Consider the following 23,595-nt stretch of genomic DNA (forward strand, 5'->3'; position numbering starts at 1 on the left):
TTTCCTTTTTCTGCCTTTTTAGAGGCTGGAGTTTAGCCTAATCCTCTTGAGCAGTCATTTCCCTGCCACACACACATATTTCCTTCCTCAAGGCATATTCCAGTATAGCAGTCAATATTGCTCTGGCACTAATTTCTTTTGTGGAATTAATTCTAGTATATAGCTACAAATGTTTGTTAAATTAGGTATTTATGGATCATTCTGGACAATAAATATTCATTAGAATATGTACAAACACACACATTATATATGTCTTAGAAAAAAGTTTTCCAAGTTCCAAACAATTGACTTACCTGGACAATTTTGGGATGCAATGCATTTGTAAATTTATAAGCTATTTATAGAAGAAAAATCTAAATCTGAACATTTAAAAAGACAGTAACAACAAGAGGTGCTCAGAATGACTCATGGTTTTTTACAATTATGCTGTTCTTTTACATATATAATGGATTGTATTACAGAGAGCACATAAAACTTAAGATTTCCAGATGCTCATCTCATGTTCTATCTGTCTGGAAATGTATTGAAAATTCGCTTCTTTGTTTTTTCATTTCCTAGATCAGAATGCCATGACTTATAATACAATGAAATAAAAATTGCCCTATCTTCCAGGAAATCTTATGCATTTCAAATAATGAGAAGAATCTTCAAAGTTCTGAGCTTTGTATCTTTGCTGTCTTTGAGCAAATCTCTTTATTTTAACAAATCTCTTTATCTCTAATCCCTTGGGGAATCAGTGTCTGTTGAATCCATTTGGCTAATGGTCTATAGGCTACTGGGGATTAGGGAAAATGGCTCCCCAAAGAAATCTTCTTTGTATTCTCCTTCATCTTGCTTTCTATTCCACTGGTCATCCAAATAATGTCTAGATTTCTGATAATTTCTTAAATTTGTTTAACTAAAATAAATTAATCCAATCATTTTCCCTTTGATTATCTTGCCAGTAAAATGGGTAGACTATATTTTTTCTTAGTGCAAGTTCCAATTCTTTAAAAATAGAATACAAAATCTTTTTTACCATTTTAAATATGACTAAACCAGCTCAAAATTAGAAGGTATAAGTTTTCTACTGTCCTAAATCAATAGAGAGATAAACACTTAAAGAAACCCTGATAAACACAAGATTATCTCTAAATCACCAAAGATTTACCTTTTTTTGTTGTTTTAAAAAGTCCCTCTCTTTCTTGTCCCCATTCCCTTCAATGAAACAGAAGGAATAGAAGTCAAATTGATTCCTAAAATATATAAGCACTTTTAGCTAGATGTTTAACTCAAATCAATCAAGTTTATAAAAATATGTTATAAATCTTTCAAAAATAGGTTTTTGGTGTGAATCCTATGCTCACTAAGTACTGTGAACTATTCCCAGCCAGAATAAGAAAAGTTAGGATTATTTTAATTAACTTTGGAGTTGAATTTCTTTTTTCTTTTTCTTTTTTTGGGGTTAAGTGACTTACCCTGAGGCCAGATTTGAACTCAAGTCCTTCTGAATTCAGGGCTGGTGCTCTATCCACTGTGTCACCTAGCTGCCCCCCAGAGTTGAATTTTAATATTATATTGTACCTTCACAGAATCTCCAAGAGTCTTATTCATACAACTTTCATGTATCAATATGAATATACTTTTAACTTTCCCATGAAGGAAAGAAGTAAATTAGCAGAGTAAATCAAGAAGTAAAAGGGCTAGAACCCTCAAAAAATAAGCTAGATATTTTCCTTGAATTTTTGACTCCAGTAGAAAAGAGCAAAGTTCATAAATCAAAAATCCCTTTTCTCTGATTACATCTTGTGCTAAAAGAGAAATTGTTATTAGAAGTAATAGACCTTAGGGTTGTCATTGATCTGAATAATAAATCTCTGATTGAAAAAGTGAAAAACAAAATTCTGATTCAAATCTTTATTTCATTATGCATAAATTAATATTTCCTATTGCAAATATCTTTTTAGTCATGCCAAATGTATATTTTTATACATATTCAAGTTAGGAAAAGGAAACTATGACAACCTTGTATATCCTAGCAGATAATACTTTAAATAATTTTTAAGCCATGTTATATATTTATTTTCATGAGAATATTGTACAATAGTCTGTAGTTTAAAAATGAATTTATTTACATGTATAATTTATTGCAATTGAGAATTCATTTTGTCGACCCAAAATGAAATCAACAAGAAATTTAACAACTCACCCTCTCTATGAGAGCAGTTTTCAAAATACATATATTTAAGTATAATATTGGGGAATGAAAAACTACCACAAGATATTTTCTTGGCCTCTACAATATGTTTTTCTATCAATCTATTAACATATGTGTATTAAAACTAAAAATATATCTAATTCTTACAGACATCCACTTAAACTCTAAATGAAATTTTTGTGCCTTAATATACATCCCAGGCAACTTAAGAAGCATTTTCTGTGAGGCAGAAGAAGGAGGATGCAAAAAAAAAAGTATATGTATATATACATATGTATAGTCATAATTAAGAGTAAAAGTCTTCATAGATCTACAATGAATTATAGGTGAACTCAGGATTCTGTATGTTTAATTTATTTGCATTTGATACAGTCAAGTTAACAGTGTCTCCTAGAATGAAGCAGAGTCTTATAATAAACTATATAAGTAAATGAAAATATACAGACCAGCTTCTCCTATGACTTATTTTCAGGTATATAATTTTGTTCTCAAGCACTCACATCCAGTACTCATGTTACTGGGATTTAAATTTACATAACAGTGCATCTTGTTATCCCTTGAGGTTGTTTTGGTGTTAATATCTTTTAAATAAAATTATTAAATTGATAACTAATTCACAGAGGTACAAAAAGTTTTATTAGGATGGTATCTCACATTTCACAGAGAAAGATATTACAAAGTAATAATTAATTGCATATTTTTTCTACACGTTCTAGAAGACATGTTGGTTGAACTTGCTCAACTTCATTCTCATAGGGAATTGGTTCTTTCTATTTTAAAAACTATAGATTCAGATTTGGGTGTTTTAATTCTATGCCAACTCCCAGCAAAAGGAATTATAGGAGTTGGTAGTGAAGAACTCCAATGAATTCATTTTACAAAAGCAAAAGCAAAAGCTTAGAACACAAAGTCCCTTGGAAAATATCTAAATTGATTACACTAACATATTTGCTACCACTCAGATTGTTCTCTCTGGAAAAAGTTGCCCCTGATCTAATCCACACTCACAGTTTCTAGGATCATGTGACTTCATGACAGAATAAAGGGAGTTGTGGAGACAAAAATCCCACAGAAAATATGTTTTTAAGAGAAAAAAAAATTAAAGATTGACTATAAGCAGGCTATACCCAGAGAGTACAAGCACATAAAAACTGGGGAAACCTTATCTTTTGACAAGGATATATATACAGATATGTGTATACATGCATACATGTATATGTATACGTATATAAAGAAAATCTATATAAGCAAAATTTAAAAATCATTAGCTTTTTAATTTAGCTTTTTAAAAAAAGCAAGCAGTCTAAGTATTAAGGTCGTATTAACCATGTCATTTTATTTTGTAGAAAGTTTGAAGTTCAATTGGAATGAGGTCTTTCTTCCCTTAGTGGATAAATATGAAACAAACATTCTGGGTTAACATAAACAATATCTATCATATAAAATAGTCTATTATTTTTTTTTGTTTGTTTGTTTTGCTGAGGCAATTGGGGTTAAGTGACTTGCCCAGGGTCACACAACTAGGAAGTGTTAAGTGGCTGAGGTCAAATCTGAACTCAGGTCCTCTTGTTTTCAGGGCTGATGCTCTACACTGCACCACCTAGCTACCCTCAATGATTTCTTTCTATAAACATTTGTTGTGTTGTTGTGTAAATATCTATAGAGATATCAGATTCCTCTTCCTATGTTATTCAAACATTTGATTTTACTACACTAATAATGACTTTAGAGAAACATCAAAAGCAAGTAAAAATGATTATATCCTATTAAAAATAAAATTATTCCTCTCCAAATGGAATCTGTATGGCTCTCAGTTTTTAGATTTGCTCAAAAATTTGTTCTTATTAGGAAAGTATTAAATAATCTTGAAATTGGCATTTTTAAAATACTTGTGAGTATGGTAAAGCCTTATTTTAATTCTTAACTTTTGATTTCCAGTGCTATGGCCCTAAAATTCTGATAAAGAATGATTGATTTCAAGTCTGTCACTAATAAATTTGTTGACCAATATGCATTTACTAATTATCTGCTATATTCCAGATATTGTAGTAAAGTGTTATGAATTAAATATATATATGCATATATATATATATATATATATATACATATATATATATATATATATATACATATATTTAATTTATAACATAATTCCAGAATAATGAATTATATTGAATTTTCCTTGCACTCTCACACAATCCTCTTTATGACTAACTAGACATCTTTATAAAACAGCTGGCTCAATGTGAGTAAGACAGCGGGTATATATGGAAAAGAGAGAAGTCAGTTGCTCTAGGTAGATAAACCACAATGCCTCGCCACATAGTAGGTGCAAATTAAATATTTATTGATTGAATGATTCCAATTCTTTTTTTTTCTTGTCTACATAATTAGAGTTAAGTCAGTCAGGTTCAAATATTTCCAAAAATGCAAACATAATAGATTCAAAAATATAGAGATTCACAATAATATTTACATTTCTTTTTTAAAAAGCAATACAATACCAGAATAAACATCTTTCCTTGAAATAATAAGCAGTATCTATTTTAGACCAAGAGCAAACATTATCTGTAATGGGAATAAGCTAGATGACATTCCAGTAAGATCACAATTAAAGCATTATCCTCATACTATTCCATTATCCTCATTACTATTTAGTATTATACTAGAAATGCTTGCTCTAGCAATGACAAGAACAGTTAATTGAATAAGTATAATCAAAGAAGAAACAAACCTATCACTTTTTTGATGATATGATAGTTTGCTCAGAAAATTTCAGTTAACTAAAAAATATTTGAAACAGTAAACACGCAATATAAAAAAATGATATAAATTATAAGCATTTATGTATATTACCAACCAAACCAGCTAGATGAGATAGAAAAATTACATTTAAAATAACTTCAGACTTTAGAAAGTACTTGGAAAGCCTTCTATCCATACACACATAGAAAGTTATATGAATACGGTTTAAAACACTTCACACAATTACAGATCTAAATAATTATTTTCCCATGGGTTTGCCTAACCAATATAATAAATGACAACCTAAATTAGCCAGTGATATGCCAAATTAAGTTAGCCAATGCCATTCCAAACTAAATTAGCCAATGCTATGCCAAAATAGAAAAGAATTACTTTAATTTGGTTCCCAGAAGTTCAGTGATCTAAGGCAATCCCAACCAACTTTGAATAGAAAATGCCTTCTGCATCCAGACAGAGAACTATAAAGACTGAATGTAAATCAGCACATGCTATGTTCACTTTTTTTCTTTGTTCTGTTTTTTTTCCTCTTATGATTTTCCCCTTTTGTTCTGATTTTCTCTACCAAAATGATTCACAAAGAAATGTGTATTAAAAATTAATGTATATGTATAATCAGAAGAAAAATAAAACAACTTTTCTCCTACAAAAAAAAATAATAAACACAAACATATATGCCTGGAGTTCAATGAATAAAAAGTTTTAATTCAAGATTAAAAGATTTCAACTAGTTATTCAACAATTACAAATCACATTTACTAAATCCTTGCATTAAATCAACAGAGAAAAAAAATAAGTCAACCCACAAACCTTTCTAAACTACTTGCTGTATTATATTGCTTCATCATGTGGGTGAACATTTAGTAATTGCATTTTTTTTCTTTGAAATTAAGTAAATGTAGGTATATACAAATGTCACAACTTAAACTAAATTTGTACTGTTGCAGAAGTAGGCAGTCTTAGAAAGAAAAAATAAGAATTATTACTAGTCAGCTGATTGTACATTGGTGTGTAAGAGGAGAAAGGGCCCGATTTTGAACAAATAAAGCCAAAAAGGGGGACAGTTCTGTGACACAGTAAATAAAGACCTGAACACAAAGTCAGAAAGACTCATCCAGCCTCAGACACTTACTAGCTGGTGTTTCATTTAATCTTGTTTTACCAGGTTTCCTCAGCTATAAAATCAGCTGGAGAAGGAAATGGTAACCTCATCACACATGATATTGATACTATATACAATATTTTCCTGATATTGTTCGTTTCACTTTGTATCAGTTCAGCTCTTATATATTTTTCCAGGTTTTTCTTTTTTTTTTTATTATATATTTTTTTTTACAATATTATCCCTTGTATTCATTTTTCCAAATTATCCCCCCTCCTTCTATTCCCTCCCCCCGATGACAGGCAATCCCATATATTTTACATGTGTTACAATATAGTCTAGGTACAATACATGTGTGTGAATATCATTTTCTTGTTGCACAATAAACATTAGAATCCGAAGGTACATGCAACCTGGGCAGACAGATATTAGTGCTAACAATTTACATTCACTTCCCAGTGTTACTTCTCTGGGTGTAGTTATTTCTGTCCATCATTGATCAACTTGAAGTGAGTTGGTTTTTCTTTAGGTTGAAGATTTCCACTTCCATCAGAATACATCCTCATACAGTATTGTCGTTGAAGTGTACAGTGATCTTATGGTTCTGCTCATTTCACTCAGCATCAGTTGATTTAAGTCTCTCCAGGCCTCTCTGTATTCCTCCTGCTGGTCATTTCTTACAGAGCAATAATATTCCATAACCTTCATATACCACAATTTACCCAACCATTCTCCAACTGATGGACATCCATTCATCTTCCAGTTTCTAGCTACAACAAAAAGAGCTGCCACAAACATTTTGGCACATATATGTCTCTTTCTGCTCTTTAGTATTTCTTTGGGATATAATCCCAGTAGTAGCGCTGCTGGGTCAAAGGGTATGCACAGTTTGATAACTTTTTGGGCATAATTCCAGATTGCTCTCCAGAATGGCTGGATTCTTTCGCAACTCCACCAGCAATGTATCAGTGTCCCAGTTTTCCCACAGCCCCTCCACCATTCATCGTTATTTGTTCCTGTCATCTTAGCCAATCTGACAGGTGTGTAGTGGTATCTCAGAGTGGTCTTAATTTGCATTTCTCTGATCAGTAGTGATTTGGAACACTCTTTCATGTGAGTGGATATAGTTTCAATTTCTTCCTCTGACAATTGTCTGTTCATATCCTTTGATCATTTATCAATTGGAGAATGGTTCGGTTTCTTATAAATTATGGTCAGTTCTCTATATATTTTGGAAATGAGACCTTTGTCAGAACCTTTGTTTTTAAAAATATTTTCCCAATTTGTTACTTCCCTTCTAATCTTGTTTGCATTAGTATTATTTGTACAGAAACTTTTTAGTTTGATGTAATCAAAATCTTCTATTTTGTGATCAATAATGATCTCTAGTTCTCCTCTGGTCATAAATTCCTTCCTCCTCCACAAGTCTGAGAGGTAGATTATCCTCTGTTCCTCTAATCTATTTATTATCTCCCTCTTTATGCCTAAATCATGGACTCATTTTGATCTTATCTTGGTATATGGTGTTAAGTGTGGATCCATATCTAATTTCTGCCATACTAATTTCCAGTTTTCCCAACAGTTTTTTCCGAATAATGAATTTTTAACCCTAATGTTGGTATCTTTGGGTTTGTCAAAGATTAGGTTGCTATATATGTATCCTTTTTTGTCCTTTGTATCTAATCTGTTCCACTGATCTACCGGTCTATTTCTTAGCCAATACCAAATGGTTTTGGTGACTGCTGCTATATAATATAACTTTAGATCAGGTACACTTAGACCACCTTCCTCTGAGTTTTTTTTTTCATTAGTTCCCTTGCAATTCTCGACCTTTTATTCTTCCATATGAATTTTGTTGTTATTTTTTCTAGGTCATTGAAATAGTTTCTTGGGAGTCTGATTTGTATAGCACTAAATAAACAGATTAGTTTGGGTAGTATTGTCATCTTTATTATATTCGCTCGGCCTATCCAAGAGCACTGAATGTCTTTCTAATTATTTAAATCTGATTTCAGTTTTGTGGCAAGTGTTTTGTAATTTTTCTCATATAATTCCTGACTTTTCTTTGGTAGATGGATTCCCAAATACTTTATACTCTCAACATTTGTTTGGAATGGAATTTCTCTTTGTATGTCTTGCTGTTGCATTTTGTTGGTGATATATAAAAATGCTGAGGATTTATGTGGATTTATTTTGTATCCTGCTACTTTGCTAAAATTCTGAATTATTTCTAAGAGCTTTTTAGCAGAGTCTTTGGGGTTCATTAAGTATACCATCATGTCATCTGCAAAGAGTGATAGTTTGATTTCCTCATTTCCCACTCTAATTCCTTGAATCTCTTTCTCGGCTCTTATTGCCGAGGCTAGCGTTTCTAGTACTATATTGAATAGTAATGGTGATAGTGGGCAACCTTGTTTCACTCCTGATCTTACTGGGAAAGGTTGCAGTTTATTTCTATTGCATATTATGCTTACTGAAGGTCTTAAATATATGCTCCTGATTATTCTAAGGAATAGTCCATTTATTCCTATACTCTCAAGAATTTTTAGTAGGAATGGATGTTGGACTTTGTCAAATGCTTTTTCTGCAACTATTGAGATGATCATATGGTTTTTATTAATTTGATTATTAATATGGTCAATTATATTAATAGTTTTCCTAATATTAAACCAGCCCTGCATTCCTGGTATGAATCCTACTTGATCATAGTGTTTATCTTGGAGATGATTTTCTGAAGTCTTTTTGCTAATATCTTATTTAATATTTTAGCATCAATATTCATTAAGGAGATTGGTCTATAATTTTCTTTCTCAGTTTTCGATCTACCAGGTTTAGGTATCAGTACCATGTCTGTGTCATAAAAGGAGTTTAGTAGGACTCCTTCATCCCCTATTTTTTCAAATAATTTATATAACATTGGGCCTAATTGTTCTTTAAATGTTTGGTAGAATTCACATGTGAATCCATCTATTCCTGGGGATTTTTTCCTGGGGAGTTGATTAATAGCTTGTTCAATTTCTTTTTCTGAAATGGGACTATTTAAGCAATTTATCTCCTCCTCTGTTAATCTAGGGAGCCTATATTTTTGGAGGAAGTCATCCATTTCACTTAAGTTATCAAATTTTTTTTTTATTATATATATATATATTTTATAATATTATCCCTTGTATTCATTTTTCCAAATTACCCTCCCTCCCTCTATTCCCTCCCCGCAAAGACAGGCAATACCATACATTTTACATGTGTTACAATATAGTCTAGGTACAATACATGTGTGCGAATATCATTTTCTTGTTGCACAATAAACATTAGAATCCGAAGGTACATGCAACCTGGGCAGACAGATATTAGTGCTAACAATTTTCATTCCCCTCCCAATGTTTCTTCTCTGGGTGTAGCTACCTCTGTCCATCATTGATCAACTGGAAGTGAGTTGGATCTTCTTTATGTTGAAGATTTCCACTTCCATCAGAATACATCCTCATACAGTATTGTTGTTGAAGTGTACAGTGATCTTCTGGTTCTGCTCATTTCACTCAGCATCAGTTGATTTAAGTCTCTCCAGGCCTCTCTGTATTCCTCCTGCTGGTCATTTCTTACAGAGCAATAATATTCCATAACCTTCATATACCACAATTTACCCAACCATTCTCCAACTGATGGATATCCATTCATCTTCCAGTTTCTAGCTACAACAAAAAGAGCTGCCACAAACATTTTGGCACATATATGTCTCTTTCCGCTCTTTAGTATTTCTTTGGGATATAATCCCAGTAGTAGCGCTGCTGGGTCAAAGGGTATGCACAGTTTGATAACTTTTTGGGCATAATTCCAGATTGCTCTCCAGAATGGCTGGATTCTTTCACAACTCCACCAGCAATGTATCAGTGTCCCAATTTCCCCACATCCCCTCCAACATTTGTCATTATTTGTTCCTGTCTTCTTAGCCAATCTGACAGGTGTGTAGTGGTATCTCAGAGTGGTCTTAATTTGCATTTCTCTGATCAGTAGTGATTTGGAACACTCTTTCATGTGAGTGGATATAGTTTCAATTTCTTCCTCTGAAAATTGTCTGTTCATATCCTTTGACCATTTATCAATTGGAGAATGGTTCGGTTTCTTATAAATTATGGTCAGTTCTCTATATATTTTGGAAATGAGACCTTTGTCAGAACCTTTGTTTTTAAAAATATTTTCCCAATTTGTTACTTCCCTTCTAATCTTGTTTGCATTAGTATTATTTGTACAGAAACTTTTTAGTTTGATGTAATCAAAATCTTCTATTTTGTGATCAATAATGATCTCTAGTTCTCCTCTGGTCATAAATTCCTTCCTCCTCCACAAGTCTGAGAGGTAGATTATCCTCTGTTCCTCTAATCTATTTATTATCTCCCTCTTTATGCCTAAATCATGGACCCATTTTGATCTTATCTTGGTATATGGTGTTAAGTGTGGATCCATATCTAATTTCTGCCATACTAATTTCCAGTTTTCCCAACAGTTTTTTCCGAATAATGAATTTTTATCCCTAATGTTGGAATCTTTGGGTTTGTCAAAGATTAGATTGCTATAGATGTACCCTTTTTTGTCCTTTGTATCTAATCTGTTCCACTGATCTACCGGTCTATTTCGTAGCCAATACCAAATGGTTTTGGTGACTGCTGCTATATAATATAGCTTTAGATCAGGTACACTTAGACCACCTTCCTCTGAGTTTTTTTTCATTAGTTCCCTTGCAATTCTTGACCTTTTATTCTTCCATATGAATTTTGTTGTTATTTTTTCTAGGTCATTGAAATAGTTTCTTGGGAGTCTGATTGGTATAGCACTAAATAAATAGATTAGTTTGGGGAGTATTGTCATCTTTATTATATTCGCTCGGCCTATCCAAGAGCACTGAATGTCTTTCCAATTATTTAAATCTGATTTTATTTTTGTGGCAAGTGTTTTGTAATTTTTCTCATATAATTCCTGACTTTTCTTTGGTAGATGGATTCCCAAATATTTTATACTCTCAACATTTGTTTGGAATGGAATTTCTCTTTGTATCTCTTGCTGTTGCATTTTGTTAGTGATATATAAAAATGCCGAGGATTTATGTGGATTTATTTTGTATCCTGCCACTTTGCTTAAATTTTGAATTATTTCTAGTAGCTTTTTAGCAGAGTCTTTGGGGTTCTCTAAGTATACCATCATGTCATCTGCAAAAAGTGATAGTTTAATTTCCTCATTTCCTACTCTAATTCCTTGAATCTCTTTCTCGGCTCTTATTGCCGAGGCTAGCGTTTCTAGTACTATATTGAATAGTAATGGTGATAGTGGGCAACCTTGTTTCACTCCTGATCTTACTGGGAAAGGTTGCAGTTTATTTCTATTGCATATTATGCTTACTGACGGTCTTAAATATATACTCCTGATTATTCTAAGGAATAATCCATTTATTCCTATACTCTCAAGAGTTTTTAGTAGGAATGGATGTTGGATTTTGTCAAATGCTTTTTCTGCATCTATTGAGATGATCATATGGTTTTTATTAATTTGATTATTAATATGGTCAATTATACTAATAGTTTTCCTAATATTAAACCAGCCCTGCATTCCTGGTATGAATCCTTCTTGATCATTGTGTATTATCCTGGAGATGATTTTCTGAAGTCTTTTTGCTAATATCTTATTTAATATTTTAGCATCAATATTCATTAAGGAGATTGGTCTATAATTTTCTTTCTCAGTTTTTGATCTACCAGGTTTAGGTATCAGTACCATGTCTGTGTCATAAAAGGAGTTTGGTAGGACTCCTTCATCCGCTATTTTTTCAAATAATTTATATAACATTGGGGCTAATTGTTCTTTAAATGTTTGGTAGAATTCACATGTGAATCCATCTGGCCCTGGGGATTTTTTCCTGGGGAGTTGATTAATAGCTTGTTCTATTTCTTTTTCTGAAATGGGACTATTTAAGCAATTGATCTCCTCCTCTGTTAATCTAGGGAGCCTATATTTTTGGAGAAAGTCATCCATTTCACTTAAGTTATCAAATTTATTGGCATAAAGTTGGGCAAAGTAACTCCTTATTATTTCTCTAATTTCCTCTTCATTGGTGGAAAGATCCCCCTTTTCATTTGTAAGACTAACAATTTGATTTTCCTCTTTCTTGTTTTTGATCAAATTTACCAAAGGTTTATCTATTTTATTGGCTTTTTCATAAAACCAACTCTTGGTTTTATTTATTAATTCAATAGTTTTTTTACTTTCAATTTTATTGATTTCTCCTTTTAATTTTTGTATTTCGAGTTTAATTTTTGGTTGGGTGTTTATAATTTGGTCTTTTTCTAGCCTTTTAAGTTGTAAGCCCAATTCGTTAATCTTCTCTTTCTCAATTTTCTTCAAATAAGCCTCTAAAGATATAAAACTTCCCCTTATTACTGCTTTAGCTGCATCCCAAAGATTTTGATATGATGTCTCATCATTATCATTATCTTGGGTGAAATTGTTAATTGTTTCTATAATTTGCTCTTTCACCCAGTCATTCTTTAAGATGAGATTATTCAGTTTCCAATTACTTTTTGGTCTATTTACCCCTAACTTTTTACTGAATGTAGCTTTTATTGCATTGTGATCTGAGAAGAAGGCATTTATTATTTCTACCTTCCTACATTTAATTTTGAGATCTTTATGTCCTAATATATGGTCAATTTTTGTATAGGATCCATGAACTGCTGAGAAGAAAGTATATTCCTTCCTATTGCCATTCAGTTTTCTCCAAAAGTCTATCATACCTAGTTTTTCTAATGTTCTATTTACTTTTTTAATTTCTTTCTTGTTTGTTTTGTGGTTTGATTTGTCTAAATCTGAGAGTGCAAGGTTGAGATCTCCCACTATTATAGTTTTACTGTCTATTTCTTCTTGCAGTTCTCTTAACTTTTCCTTTAGAAAGTTAGATGCTATACCACTTGGTGCATATATGTTTAGTATTGATATGGCTTCATTATTTATGCTACCTTTCAGCAGGATATAGTTTTCTTCCTTATCTTTTTTAACTAGATCCACTTCTGCTTTTACTTGATCTGAGATAAGGATAGCTACCCCTGCTTTTTTGGCTTTACCTGAAGCATAATAGGCTCTGTTCCAACCTTTTACCTTTACTCTGTATGTATCTCCCTCCCTGCTTTAAGTGTGTTTCCTGTAGACAACATATTGTAGGGTTCTACTTTTTGATCCAATCTGCTATCCGTCTCCGTTTGATGGGATCGTTCATCCCATTTACATTTACAGTTAAAATTACTAATTCTGCATTTCCTGCCATCTTATTATCCCCAGATTATGCTTTTTTCCCTTGACCCCCCTGATCCCCCCCCCCGATATTTAATTTACAGACCCCCCTTGTGACGCGCAAACCCTCCCTCTTTTTTTTTTTTTTTTTTTTTAGGATCCCTCCCCCCTCCCTCCAAGTCCCTTCACTTATTCTCCTTTTCCTTTTCCCTTTTCCTCTCTCCCCTTTTAATGAGGTGAGAGAAAATTCTCTGAAAAACAAATATGTTAATTATTTACTTTTTGAGCCTCTCCTGATGAGAGTAAGATTCACACAATGATTCTCCCCCTCACTAAGTTCCCTCAGATATGGTGTATTTACTATGCCTCTTCCTGGGATGTAGTTTCCCTCTTTTTATCATTCTTCCACTTTTTCTGAACCGACTTCCTTCCCTTTACTACACCCCCCCTTTTTTTCTTTTATATCAGTAAAATCAAATTATCCTTGAGTACTTTTTATTTACCCACAACAGAGTTACAGTTCTCAAGGGTTCTGTGTACCTTTTTCTGTTTCTCTTCAGTCTTGTGGATGTAGATCAAATTTTTTGTTTAAGTCTGGTTTTTTTCTTAGAAACATATAGAATTCCTCTGTTTCATTGAATGACCATCTTCTTCCATGGAAAAAGATGCTAAACTTAGCTGGGTAGTTCATTCTTGGTTGCAGTCCTTGATCTTTTGCCTTACGGAATATCAGGTTCCAGGCCCTTCTATCTTTTAATGTGGAGGCAGCCAGATCTTGGGTGACCCTTATTGTGGCACCTTGGTATTTAAATTGTTTTTTTTTTCTAGCTGCTTGCAGGATTTTCTCCTTTGTGTGGTAATTCTGCAGCTTAGCCACTATATTCCATGGTGTTCTTTTTTTAGGGTCTATTTCAGAAGGAGTTCGATGAATTCTTTCCACAGATACTTTCCCTTCTGTTTCTATTATCTCTGGACAGTTCTCTTTGATAATTTCCTGTAAAATAGAATCTAGGCTCTTTTTTTGGTCCTAGTTTTCTGGAAGTCCAATAATCCGCAAATTATCTCTCCTAGATCTATTTTCCAGGTCTATAGATTTTCCCAGTAAGTATTTGACGTTGTTCTCCAGCTTCTCATTTTTTTTGTTTTGTTTGACTGATTCTTGGGTTCTCTGTGAGTCATTCATTTCTATTTGTTCCATCCTGACTTTTAAGGAGTTATTTTCTTCTTTCACAGTTTTTAGTTCTTTGTGTAAATGCCCAATTTCGTTTTTAAATGAATTATTTTGCTCTATTGAATTTTTTCCCATTTCCCTAATTTTTTTTTAAGAATTATTTTCTTTTTCCAATTCAGAAATTCTATTTTCTTGAGACTTTTTTTATCTTTTCCAATTCAGAAATCCTACTTTCCTGTGTTTTTTTAACCTTTTCTAATTCATAAATTTTGTTTCCCTGCATCTCCTGTGAATTCTTTATTTTTTCCAACTCCAATTTCAGTACGTTGTTATTCTCTATCATAGCTACCCTTTCCTTTCCCCATTTTTCTTCAAACTCCCTTAATTTTTTAAGAGTTTCTTCTAGGAGAGCGTTATGTGATGGGGGGCAGGAATCGTTCCCCTTTAGGTTGTTATCTGTTGACTCTCTGCTGTTAACTTCATCGGGCTTGGATACCCGCTCTTTCTCTGTGTTGAAGGAATCTATGGTTTTTCTGGCTATTTTGTTCATACTTAAAAAATCTTTTGGGGTCTGTCCCTGGGGTAGGAATTCATTTATTTACTTCTTTACCAGCTTCCTACCCGACCAGATGGATGCAGTGGCTCTTGCGCCTGAGCTAAAATAGAACTCTGATAGAGAGTTCCCCACCCCCTCCCTGGAAGTGCCTCAGAGGTGACTAGCACTGCTGTGCCTTGAGGGCGTTGTGTTCTAGCTGCTTCCCTGAGGTTTGAGATTGAACAGTAAAGAAGGCACAAAGCCCAGCCTATGCTTTCCGGTGGGGCGTGTATGTCTGCAGCAGGTGATGTGAAAAGCCCCTGTGCTCAAACTGGAAGTGTCTGCCAGAAACCGTGGTCCCTAGTTCAAAGGTTCTGCTTCTCTGGGACTTCAGGAGCTGAGTTCCACACCCTCCAGCTAAGCTAGGCAGTGTGTGTTGCCTTGGGCCGTATCTGCCCACTTGTCAATCTCTTTAACTAGTCTCAGGTGGGAGCCGAGGCCACACCCCCTTGTGCCAAGATCTGCTGAGTCACCCCCTGGATCCGGGAAAATCCAATCTATCTGAATTTTTAAAAGTAGTTTAGATATCTCTTCTGAACTGCTATATTATAAGCAGAGAAGAGCTAATAGCCTGTGCCAGATTCCTTTATCTCAGTGGCTTCTCTGATCCCAGAGCCCTTACCAGCACAATCGGCGCAGTATGCTAGCACCCAGGCGTCTGTGCTGGCCTCTCTTCTTCCTCCCCTGGGGACTGACCTTTTCTGTTGAAACTCCAGATTCTCTTCAGCTGGTAAGTCGTGCTTCCAGTCCTTGTGGTATCTATCAGTCCAGCGCTATTTCTGAGGCTGATTTATCTAATTGGTTGTGAGGGAGTAAGGACGTTCACAGAGTCTTGTGTTTCTTCTCCGCCATCTTGGCTCCACCCTAGCCATAACTAGACTTTTTATGAGATTACTTGGGCAAGGCATAGAAAACTCAGTTAAAGCTTCAAAGGATGAACTTTATCAATAATCTAGCATTCAGTATTTTAAATTACTGTAAGTAGTTTAAGCTACTATTAAGTAGTTTAATAAACCCAATGGTTTATTAGAATCACCTAATGAAATGTATTTTCTTAGAAAAAATTGCAAATAAATAAAACTATACATATATAGTTCATGGATGTGTGTATACCATTTGAATTTTTAAGGAATCTATGTATATTAATAGAGAATGGTAAAAAAAATTAATTTTTTTGATTACACACCATTTTGAATCACTTCTTTTGCAAAATAAGGGGGGAAAATATTGTTGATGCAATCTTGTATTCTGTAGCATAATGTAAGCCCACTATGATGTAGACATTGCAACTATTATTTTCTTAGAAATCAATATTTTGTTAAAAAGCCAAGATTACATTTGGAATTATGTATATTTCCCTCCCAACAAAGTAAGTTGATGTAGACAGATATATAATTTCTGTGTTTTAAAATTGTTTTAAAGGGAGGAAAGATTCCAATTAGATGGACATCTCCAGAAGCAATTGCATATCGCAAGTTTACATCAGCCAGTGATGTATGGAGTTACGGAATTGTTCTCTGGGAGGTGATGTCCTATGGAGAGAGACCATACTGGGAGATGTCCAATCAGGATGTGAGTATATTGTAGTTTTTGAGTTGTGTGCTCAGATAAATAATCAAGCTGCGCAAGGATTGGAGCATAATAAAACCAGGTGTCTTCTTTTTTTGACAGTGAGGCAAAGAAAGTAGAAGAAAGTAGAAGTTTCCAGATTATACAAAGTTTTTAGCTAAATTACTTCAAGAGGATTCTTCTCCTATCCCATCACAGAATTTACAGATGAAACATAAAATGAAAGGATTTGCACTAAAATGTTAATGAAATAAATACCCATGGAGACAGGCAATAGATAGCAGGCTGAAATAGTGTGATTTGTTTGAAAGATTTTTGCCAGAAAATTGCTGTGACGCAACATTGGTAATATACTTATGTCTTTCATCCTTTCATATAGATCTAATTAATACTTCTATGCTAACTTTTTTTGTTTACTGAACTGTAGCTTCTCAAAGTAAAACAAACAAACAAACAAACAAACAAAATATATATATATATATGTATATATGTATACGTATATATATGTATATATACATATACATATATATACGTATACATATATACATATATATACATATATATACATATATATATATATTATATATGATTTTGTTTCCCTTGGCATATTAAGCCTAAATTAATTCCATATGAGTCAGTCATAAACTGAAGTCTCTAAATCAGAGATTCTTAAGCATTTTTTTTTTTTGTATCATACATTCTTTTGGTAATATGGTTAAACCTATGGACCTATTTTAAGTGTGTAATATATGATAAAGTTGCAAAGGAAATAAATTATATTAAAATTAATTATCAAAAAAATTAATAGGGTCAGTGACACTGAATTAAGAAATTCTGCTCTTGATGGAAGGAAAAAAATATTAATATCCTGTCAAATCTGCTAGTTTCCAAAAATATCCTAATATTTCTGTCACTTTTTTCTCGAGATGCATTTGGTATGCATAGATGGTATATAACATTTCTGTATTTTTTTCCCAAAATATAGTCCTGCATTAAGTTTACCTTATTCTGGCACAGTGCCATGGTAAAATAAATACAGATTTGTCCCCATGTCTCCCCATTCCTTTCCATGCTATTAAGATTAGTTTAATTTTTGAAACAAGATTTTAAGCTATTTAATTTCCCTAAGTGCTGTTTTACTGTTCTGTATTTTAGTAGCTGATATAACATAAAAACCTGATTATTTAGGTGGGTATATTCCAGTGTGTGGGTATGATTATATTATATTACAGAAAAAATCCTAGCATATCAAGGAAAGAAATATGAGAATTATTCCATATACTATCAAAATAATTCCCAAGTTGAAGTATAGTCTAAAAGCCAATTGTGTTTTTTTCTTGTTCTTAATTCAAATAGTTCATTTACCTGTATTATGATGCATGATATAATGTTTTAAATCCATAGGTATCTTTATATAGAAGGTTTTCACTATTTTTCTGTGGCATAGAACCTGTAAAGTCTTGTATGGCTCATTCTGGTGGGTGAAGGTCTCTAATAACTCTGAATCTTCCTTTTTAATTGATCAAATAAGGGGATTGGCCTCAATGGAAAAAGTAGTTTTGAAAGCCAGAAGAACAGGATTCAAATTCTCTCTCATTTACTGTGTTTTTTTTCTTTTGATCTTTCTTTGAACCTCAACTCATTGGTTTAGTAAGAATGATGGAAATATAGTCAACACCTTCTAACTTAAAATGCAAGATGACTTTTAAATATATTCCAGCTGTAAAATGCAATTGCTATATAGGTGTTCAGTCATTTCTTAATTGTATCCAATTTTTCCTAACCTCATTTGGAGTTTTCTTGGCAAAAATCCTAGAATGGTTTGACATTTCTTTCTCCAGATCATTTTTAAGATGAGAAAATTGAGGCAAAGTTAAATGATTTCTTCAGGATCACTCAGTTACTAAGTGTCTGAGCCTGGATGTGAACTTGGAAACTCTGGAATGAAATTGTTTTGTTTGAGGGTGTATGGTTTTACTTATACCTGAATCTGGATAACAATAAAATTTTAGGGCATCTACTGCAATCCCTACATTTTGTGGGTGAGAAAAAGGAACCAAAAAGTTTTAATCATTTTCCCAAAGTCACAAATAAGCAGCAGAACTGTTATAACCAACATTCCTTATTTCCATGATAGCAAACTGTAGTAGGCTTCTGTTACACCCCTATGGATTACTCTAGCCTGGTAGCTCCCCTTAGACCTACTCTCAATGTCCGTCCGTTGATGGCATGGCTAGGCCACATTTACCCATCTTCAGGCACCAATCTGGATCCCATAGAGACAGACCTATAGGAGGTAGGGGTGAAGCAAAAGAGAACTTTATTCTGAGATGGCATATATTTATACCCTACTGATGATCTGGGGGAAGAAAGGGGTCCTCTAGGAACCTGGCATAATGGGATTGGCCCAAGAAGAAGGAGGGAGGCGTGGTACCTGGACTCTGACACTGCCTCTTGGGACTATGCACCATCTCCACGTAGGACTTGCCTGCACCTCAGAACCTCTCATCCCCCAGGTCCTCCCACATGCCTTGAACTGCCTTCCTTGCGGCTTTTTAACCCTTACAGTTTCTACCGATTGTTTTTCCTATTTTAACTCCATAATGGTAGATTGTATTGGACTTTATCATCATGACAATCTTCATATCCCCAAATATTTCTTCTGATTTGAACCATTTGGGCAGTCTCTTTGGATACAAAGTAACCTACTTTGCTTTGACCTTCCATTATGTTTTTTTTTTCCCCTGACTCTCTAATTTGATGCATCACTTACTTTATTGATAAAGTGGAGGGGTTGCCTTTGCAGGCAATTCGAGAATGGGAAGATTTTGTTTAAACATTAAACTCTTCATGTTAATAGACTCTGCTTCAGCAATGCAGTAAAATAAGCTTAATTGCCTTTTCTATTTTCTAAAACTTTTCTCTCTTGCACAGGTAATTAAAGCTGTGGATGAAGGCTACCGACTGCCACCACCCATGGACTGCCCAGCTGCCTTATATCAGCTGATGCTGGACTGTTGGCAGAAGGACAGAAAGAACAGGCCCAAGTTTGAGCAGATTGTCAGCATTCTGGACAAGCTTATAAGGAATCCCAGTAGTCTAAAAATCATTACCAATGCTGCAGCAAGGTGATACAATCATATTCTTCCTTATGCACTCATACTGAAAATTAATGCATTTGCTTTGTCTACCTACTGTGATTAAAATGTGTTCATTTTCCCACCCACTTTCTCAAATGTATTCATTGTGATTCCCATTCCTCAAGGCTGATATAAAAGAGCTTGATAATTTTTCCTGCAGAAAAAGTCATTCAATTTAATGAACATTTGCAGTGATTAAAAAGGATGAGGGAGGGTGCCGAACCTATATTGAGACTGAATAATGAGAAATTAATGAACTTACAAAAATATATCAGTTGATCTCAAAGGTGATATAACTCAGCTTTCAGAATCAGGCCTCCAGACAATAATAATAAAGCAATCTATAGTACTTTAAGATTCACAAAATACCTTTTCCCTAACAAACTTGTTTTCTAGGTAGTAGTGGTATTATTATCCCAATTTAACAAATGTGAAAACTAAAATTCTGAGTGTTTAAGTGATATGCTGCTATATGTACCATTACCTGTTATAGTCTCTAATAGAGGCTTGTGCTTGACAATGGGAATTGCAAAGTAGCTTGCCACCTACCAGCTATAACAGTTATTCTGCTATTCTGTATATCTAGGAGAGTACCCTTTCTCTTTTCTTTTTGTTCTCATTCTACAAAGAAAGCTTTAAAACTTTGGTCTTGTAATTGCACATATTTAACCTTTATTGGATTACTTGTTGTCTGGGGAGGGGGATGAAGGGAAGGGAGGGAGAAAAATTTGGAACAGAAGGTTTTGTGAGGGTAAATGTTGAAAACTATCTTTATATGTATTTTGAAAACAAAAAGCTGCATTAACAATTAGGAGAACAAGGGATAATCTATTTCTCAAATCTGTAGAGAAAAAAAGGAATTTATGACTAAAGAACTAGAGAATATGATGAAATGCAAAATGGATAATTGGATATTTTCAACAATGAGGTAATTCAGGCCAATTTCAATAAACTTGTGATAGAGAGACATCTGCATCCAGAAAGAGGATTATGGGAATTGAATGTGAATCACAACATAGTATATTCACCTTTTTTCCTATTGTTTACTTGCTTTTTTTCATTTTTTCCCTTTTTGATCTGATTTTTCTTGTACAGCATGATGAATGTGGAAATAAGTTTAGAAGAACTGCACACGTTTAACATATATGGCTTGCATTCAATGCTTGTTCATTTCTTGGTATAATTCCAAATTATTTCCAAAATAATTGGAATAATTCATAGCTCTATCTATAGTGTCTTATTATAGTTATTTTTCCTTTTATTTCTCTCCATTTCCCTCATTCTGTAATTTGCAAACATGTAATTTCTTTAGATTATTATTAAGTACTCCCTGAATTTATCCTTACTCTTGATCCTTCCTTTCATTGTCCTCCCATGATTCCTCATTGAATTTATAGCATTTCTTTTTTATTATACATATTTTTTATAATATTATCCCTTGTATTCATTTTTCCAAATTATCCCCCCTCTCTCTACTCCCTCCCCCCGATGACAGGCAATCCCATATATTTTACATGTGTTACAATATAACCTAGATACAGTACATGTGTGTAAATACCATTTTCTTGTTGCACAATAAGCATTAGATTCCAAAGGTACATGTAATCTGGCAGCCAGATTTACATTTACTTCCCAGTGTTCCTTCTCTGGGTGTAGCTGATTCTGTCCATCATTGATCAACTGGAAGTGAGTTGGATCTTCTTTATGTTGAAGATTTCCACTTCCATCAGAATACATCCTCATACAGTATTGTTGTTGAAGTGTATAGTGATCTTCTGGTTCTGCTCATTTCACTCAGCATCAGTTGATGTAAGTCTCTCCAGGCCTCTCTGTATTCCTCCTGCTGGTCATTTCTTACAGAGCAATAATATTCCATAACCTTCATATACCATAATTTACCCAACCATTCTCCAACTGATGGGCATCCATTCATCTTCCAGTTTATAGCTACAACAAATAGAGCTGCCACACACATTTTGGCACATACAGGTCTCTTTCCAATCTTTAGTATTTCTTTGGGATATAAGCCCAGTAGTAGTACTGCTGGGTCAAAGGGTATGCACAGTTTGTTAACTTTTTGAGCATAGTTCCAAATTTCTCTCCAGAATGGCTGGATTCTTTCACAACTCCACCAGCAATGCATCAGTGTCCCAGTTTTCCCACATCCCCTCCAACATTCATCATTATTTGTTCCTGTCATCTTAGCCAATCGGACAGGTGTGTAGTGGTATCTCAGATACTAAATTTGCATTTCTCTGATCAGTAGTGATTTGGAACACTCTTTCATATGTGTGGATATAGTTTCAATTTCATCATCTGAGAATTGTCTGTTCATATCCCTTGACCATTTGTCAATTGGAGAATGGTTTGGTTTCTTATAAATTAGGGTCAGTTCTCTATATATTTTGGAAATGAGACCTTTGTCAGAACCTTTACTTTTAAAAATATTTTTCCAATTTGTTACTTTCCTTCTAATCTTGTTTGCATTAGTATTGTTTGTACAGAAACTTTTTAGTTTGATGTAGTCAAAATCTTCTATTTTGTGATGAATAATGATCTCTAGTTCTCCTCTGGTTCTCCTCTGGTCATAAATTCCTTCCTCCTCCACAGGTCTGAGAGGTAGACTATCCTCTGTTCCTCTAATCTATTTATTATCTCATTCTTTATGCCTAAGTCATGGACCCATTTTCATCTTATCTTGGTATATGGTGTTAAGTGTGGATTCATATCTAATTTCTGCCATACAAATTTCCAGTTTTCCCAACAGTTTTTTCCGAATAATGAATTTTTATCCTTAATGTTGGTATCTTTGGGTTTGTCAAAGATTAGATTGCTATAGATGCATCCTTTTTGTCCTTTGTATCTAGTCTGTTCCACTGATCTACCAGTCTATTTCTTAGCCAATAACAAATGGTTTTGGTGACTGCTGCTATATAATATAGCTTTAGATCAGGTACACTTAGAAAACCTTCCTCTGAGTTTTTTTTTTTTTTTTTTCATTAGTTCCCTTGCAATTCTCGACCTTTTATTCTTCCATATGAATTTTGTTGTTATTTTTTCTAGGTCATTGAAACAGTTTCTGGGGAGTCTGATTGGTATAGCACTAAATAAATAGATTAGTTTGGGGAGTATTGAAATCTTTATTATATTCGCTCGGCCTATCCAAGAGCACTGAATGTCTTTCCAATTATTTAAATCTGACTTTATTTTTGTGGCAAGTGTTTTGTAATTTTTCTCATATAATTCCTGACTTTTCTTTGGTAGATGGATTCCCAAATACTTTATACTCTCAACATTTGTTTGGAATGGAATTTCTCTTTGTATCTCTTGCTGTTGCATTTTGTTGGTGATATATAAAAATGCTGAGGATTTATGTGGATTTATTTTGTATCCTGCTACTTTGCTAAAATTCTGAATTATTTCTAAGAGCTTTTTAGCAGAGTCTTTGGGGTTCATTAAGTATACCATCATGTCATCTGCAAAGAGTGATAGTTTGATTTCCTCATTTCCCACTCTAATTCCTTGAATCACTTTCTCGGCTCTTATTGCCAAGGCTAGCGTTTCTAGTACTATATTGAATAGTAATGGTGATAGTGGGCAACCTTGTTTCACTCCTGATCTTACTGGGAAAGGTTGCAGTTTATTTCCATTGCATATTATGCTTACTGACGGTCTTAAATATATGCTCCTGATTATTCTAAGGAATATTCCATGTATTCCTATACTCTCAAGAGTTTTTAGTAGGAATGGATGTTGGATTTTGTCAAATGATTTTTTTCTGCATCT

General features: G+C 33.6%; 1 protein-coding gene across 4 annotated transcripts in view; it reads left to right on the forward strand.

The window, feature by feature from the left end:
• The window catches only part of EPHA3 (EPH receptor A3), a 573,903-nt gene that overhangs the window by 506,573 nt on the left and 43,735 nt on the right, over positions 1-23,595 (forward strand). For all 4 annotated transcript variants that reach the window (XM_074299815.1, XM_074299812.1, XM_074299813.1 and 1 more), the window contains 2 exons: positions 16,523-16,672; positions 19,604-19,797. In XM_074299815.1, the coding sequence (XP_074155916.1) occupies positions 16,523-16,672; positions 19,604-19,797 (344 nt within the window). The remainder of the gene's footprint in view (positions 1-16,522; positions 16,673-19,603; positions 19,798-23,595) is intronic.

Source organism: Sminthopsis crassicaudata, chromosome 3 (genome assembly GCF_048593235.1).
Source record: "Sminthopsis crassicaudata isolate SCR6 chromosome 3, ASM4859323v1, whole genome shotgun sequence".
Classification (NCBI taxonomy): Eukaryota; Metazoa; Chordata; class Mammalia; order Dasyuromorphia; family Dasyuridae; genus Sminthopsis; species Sminthopsis crassicaudata.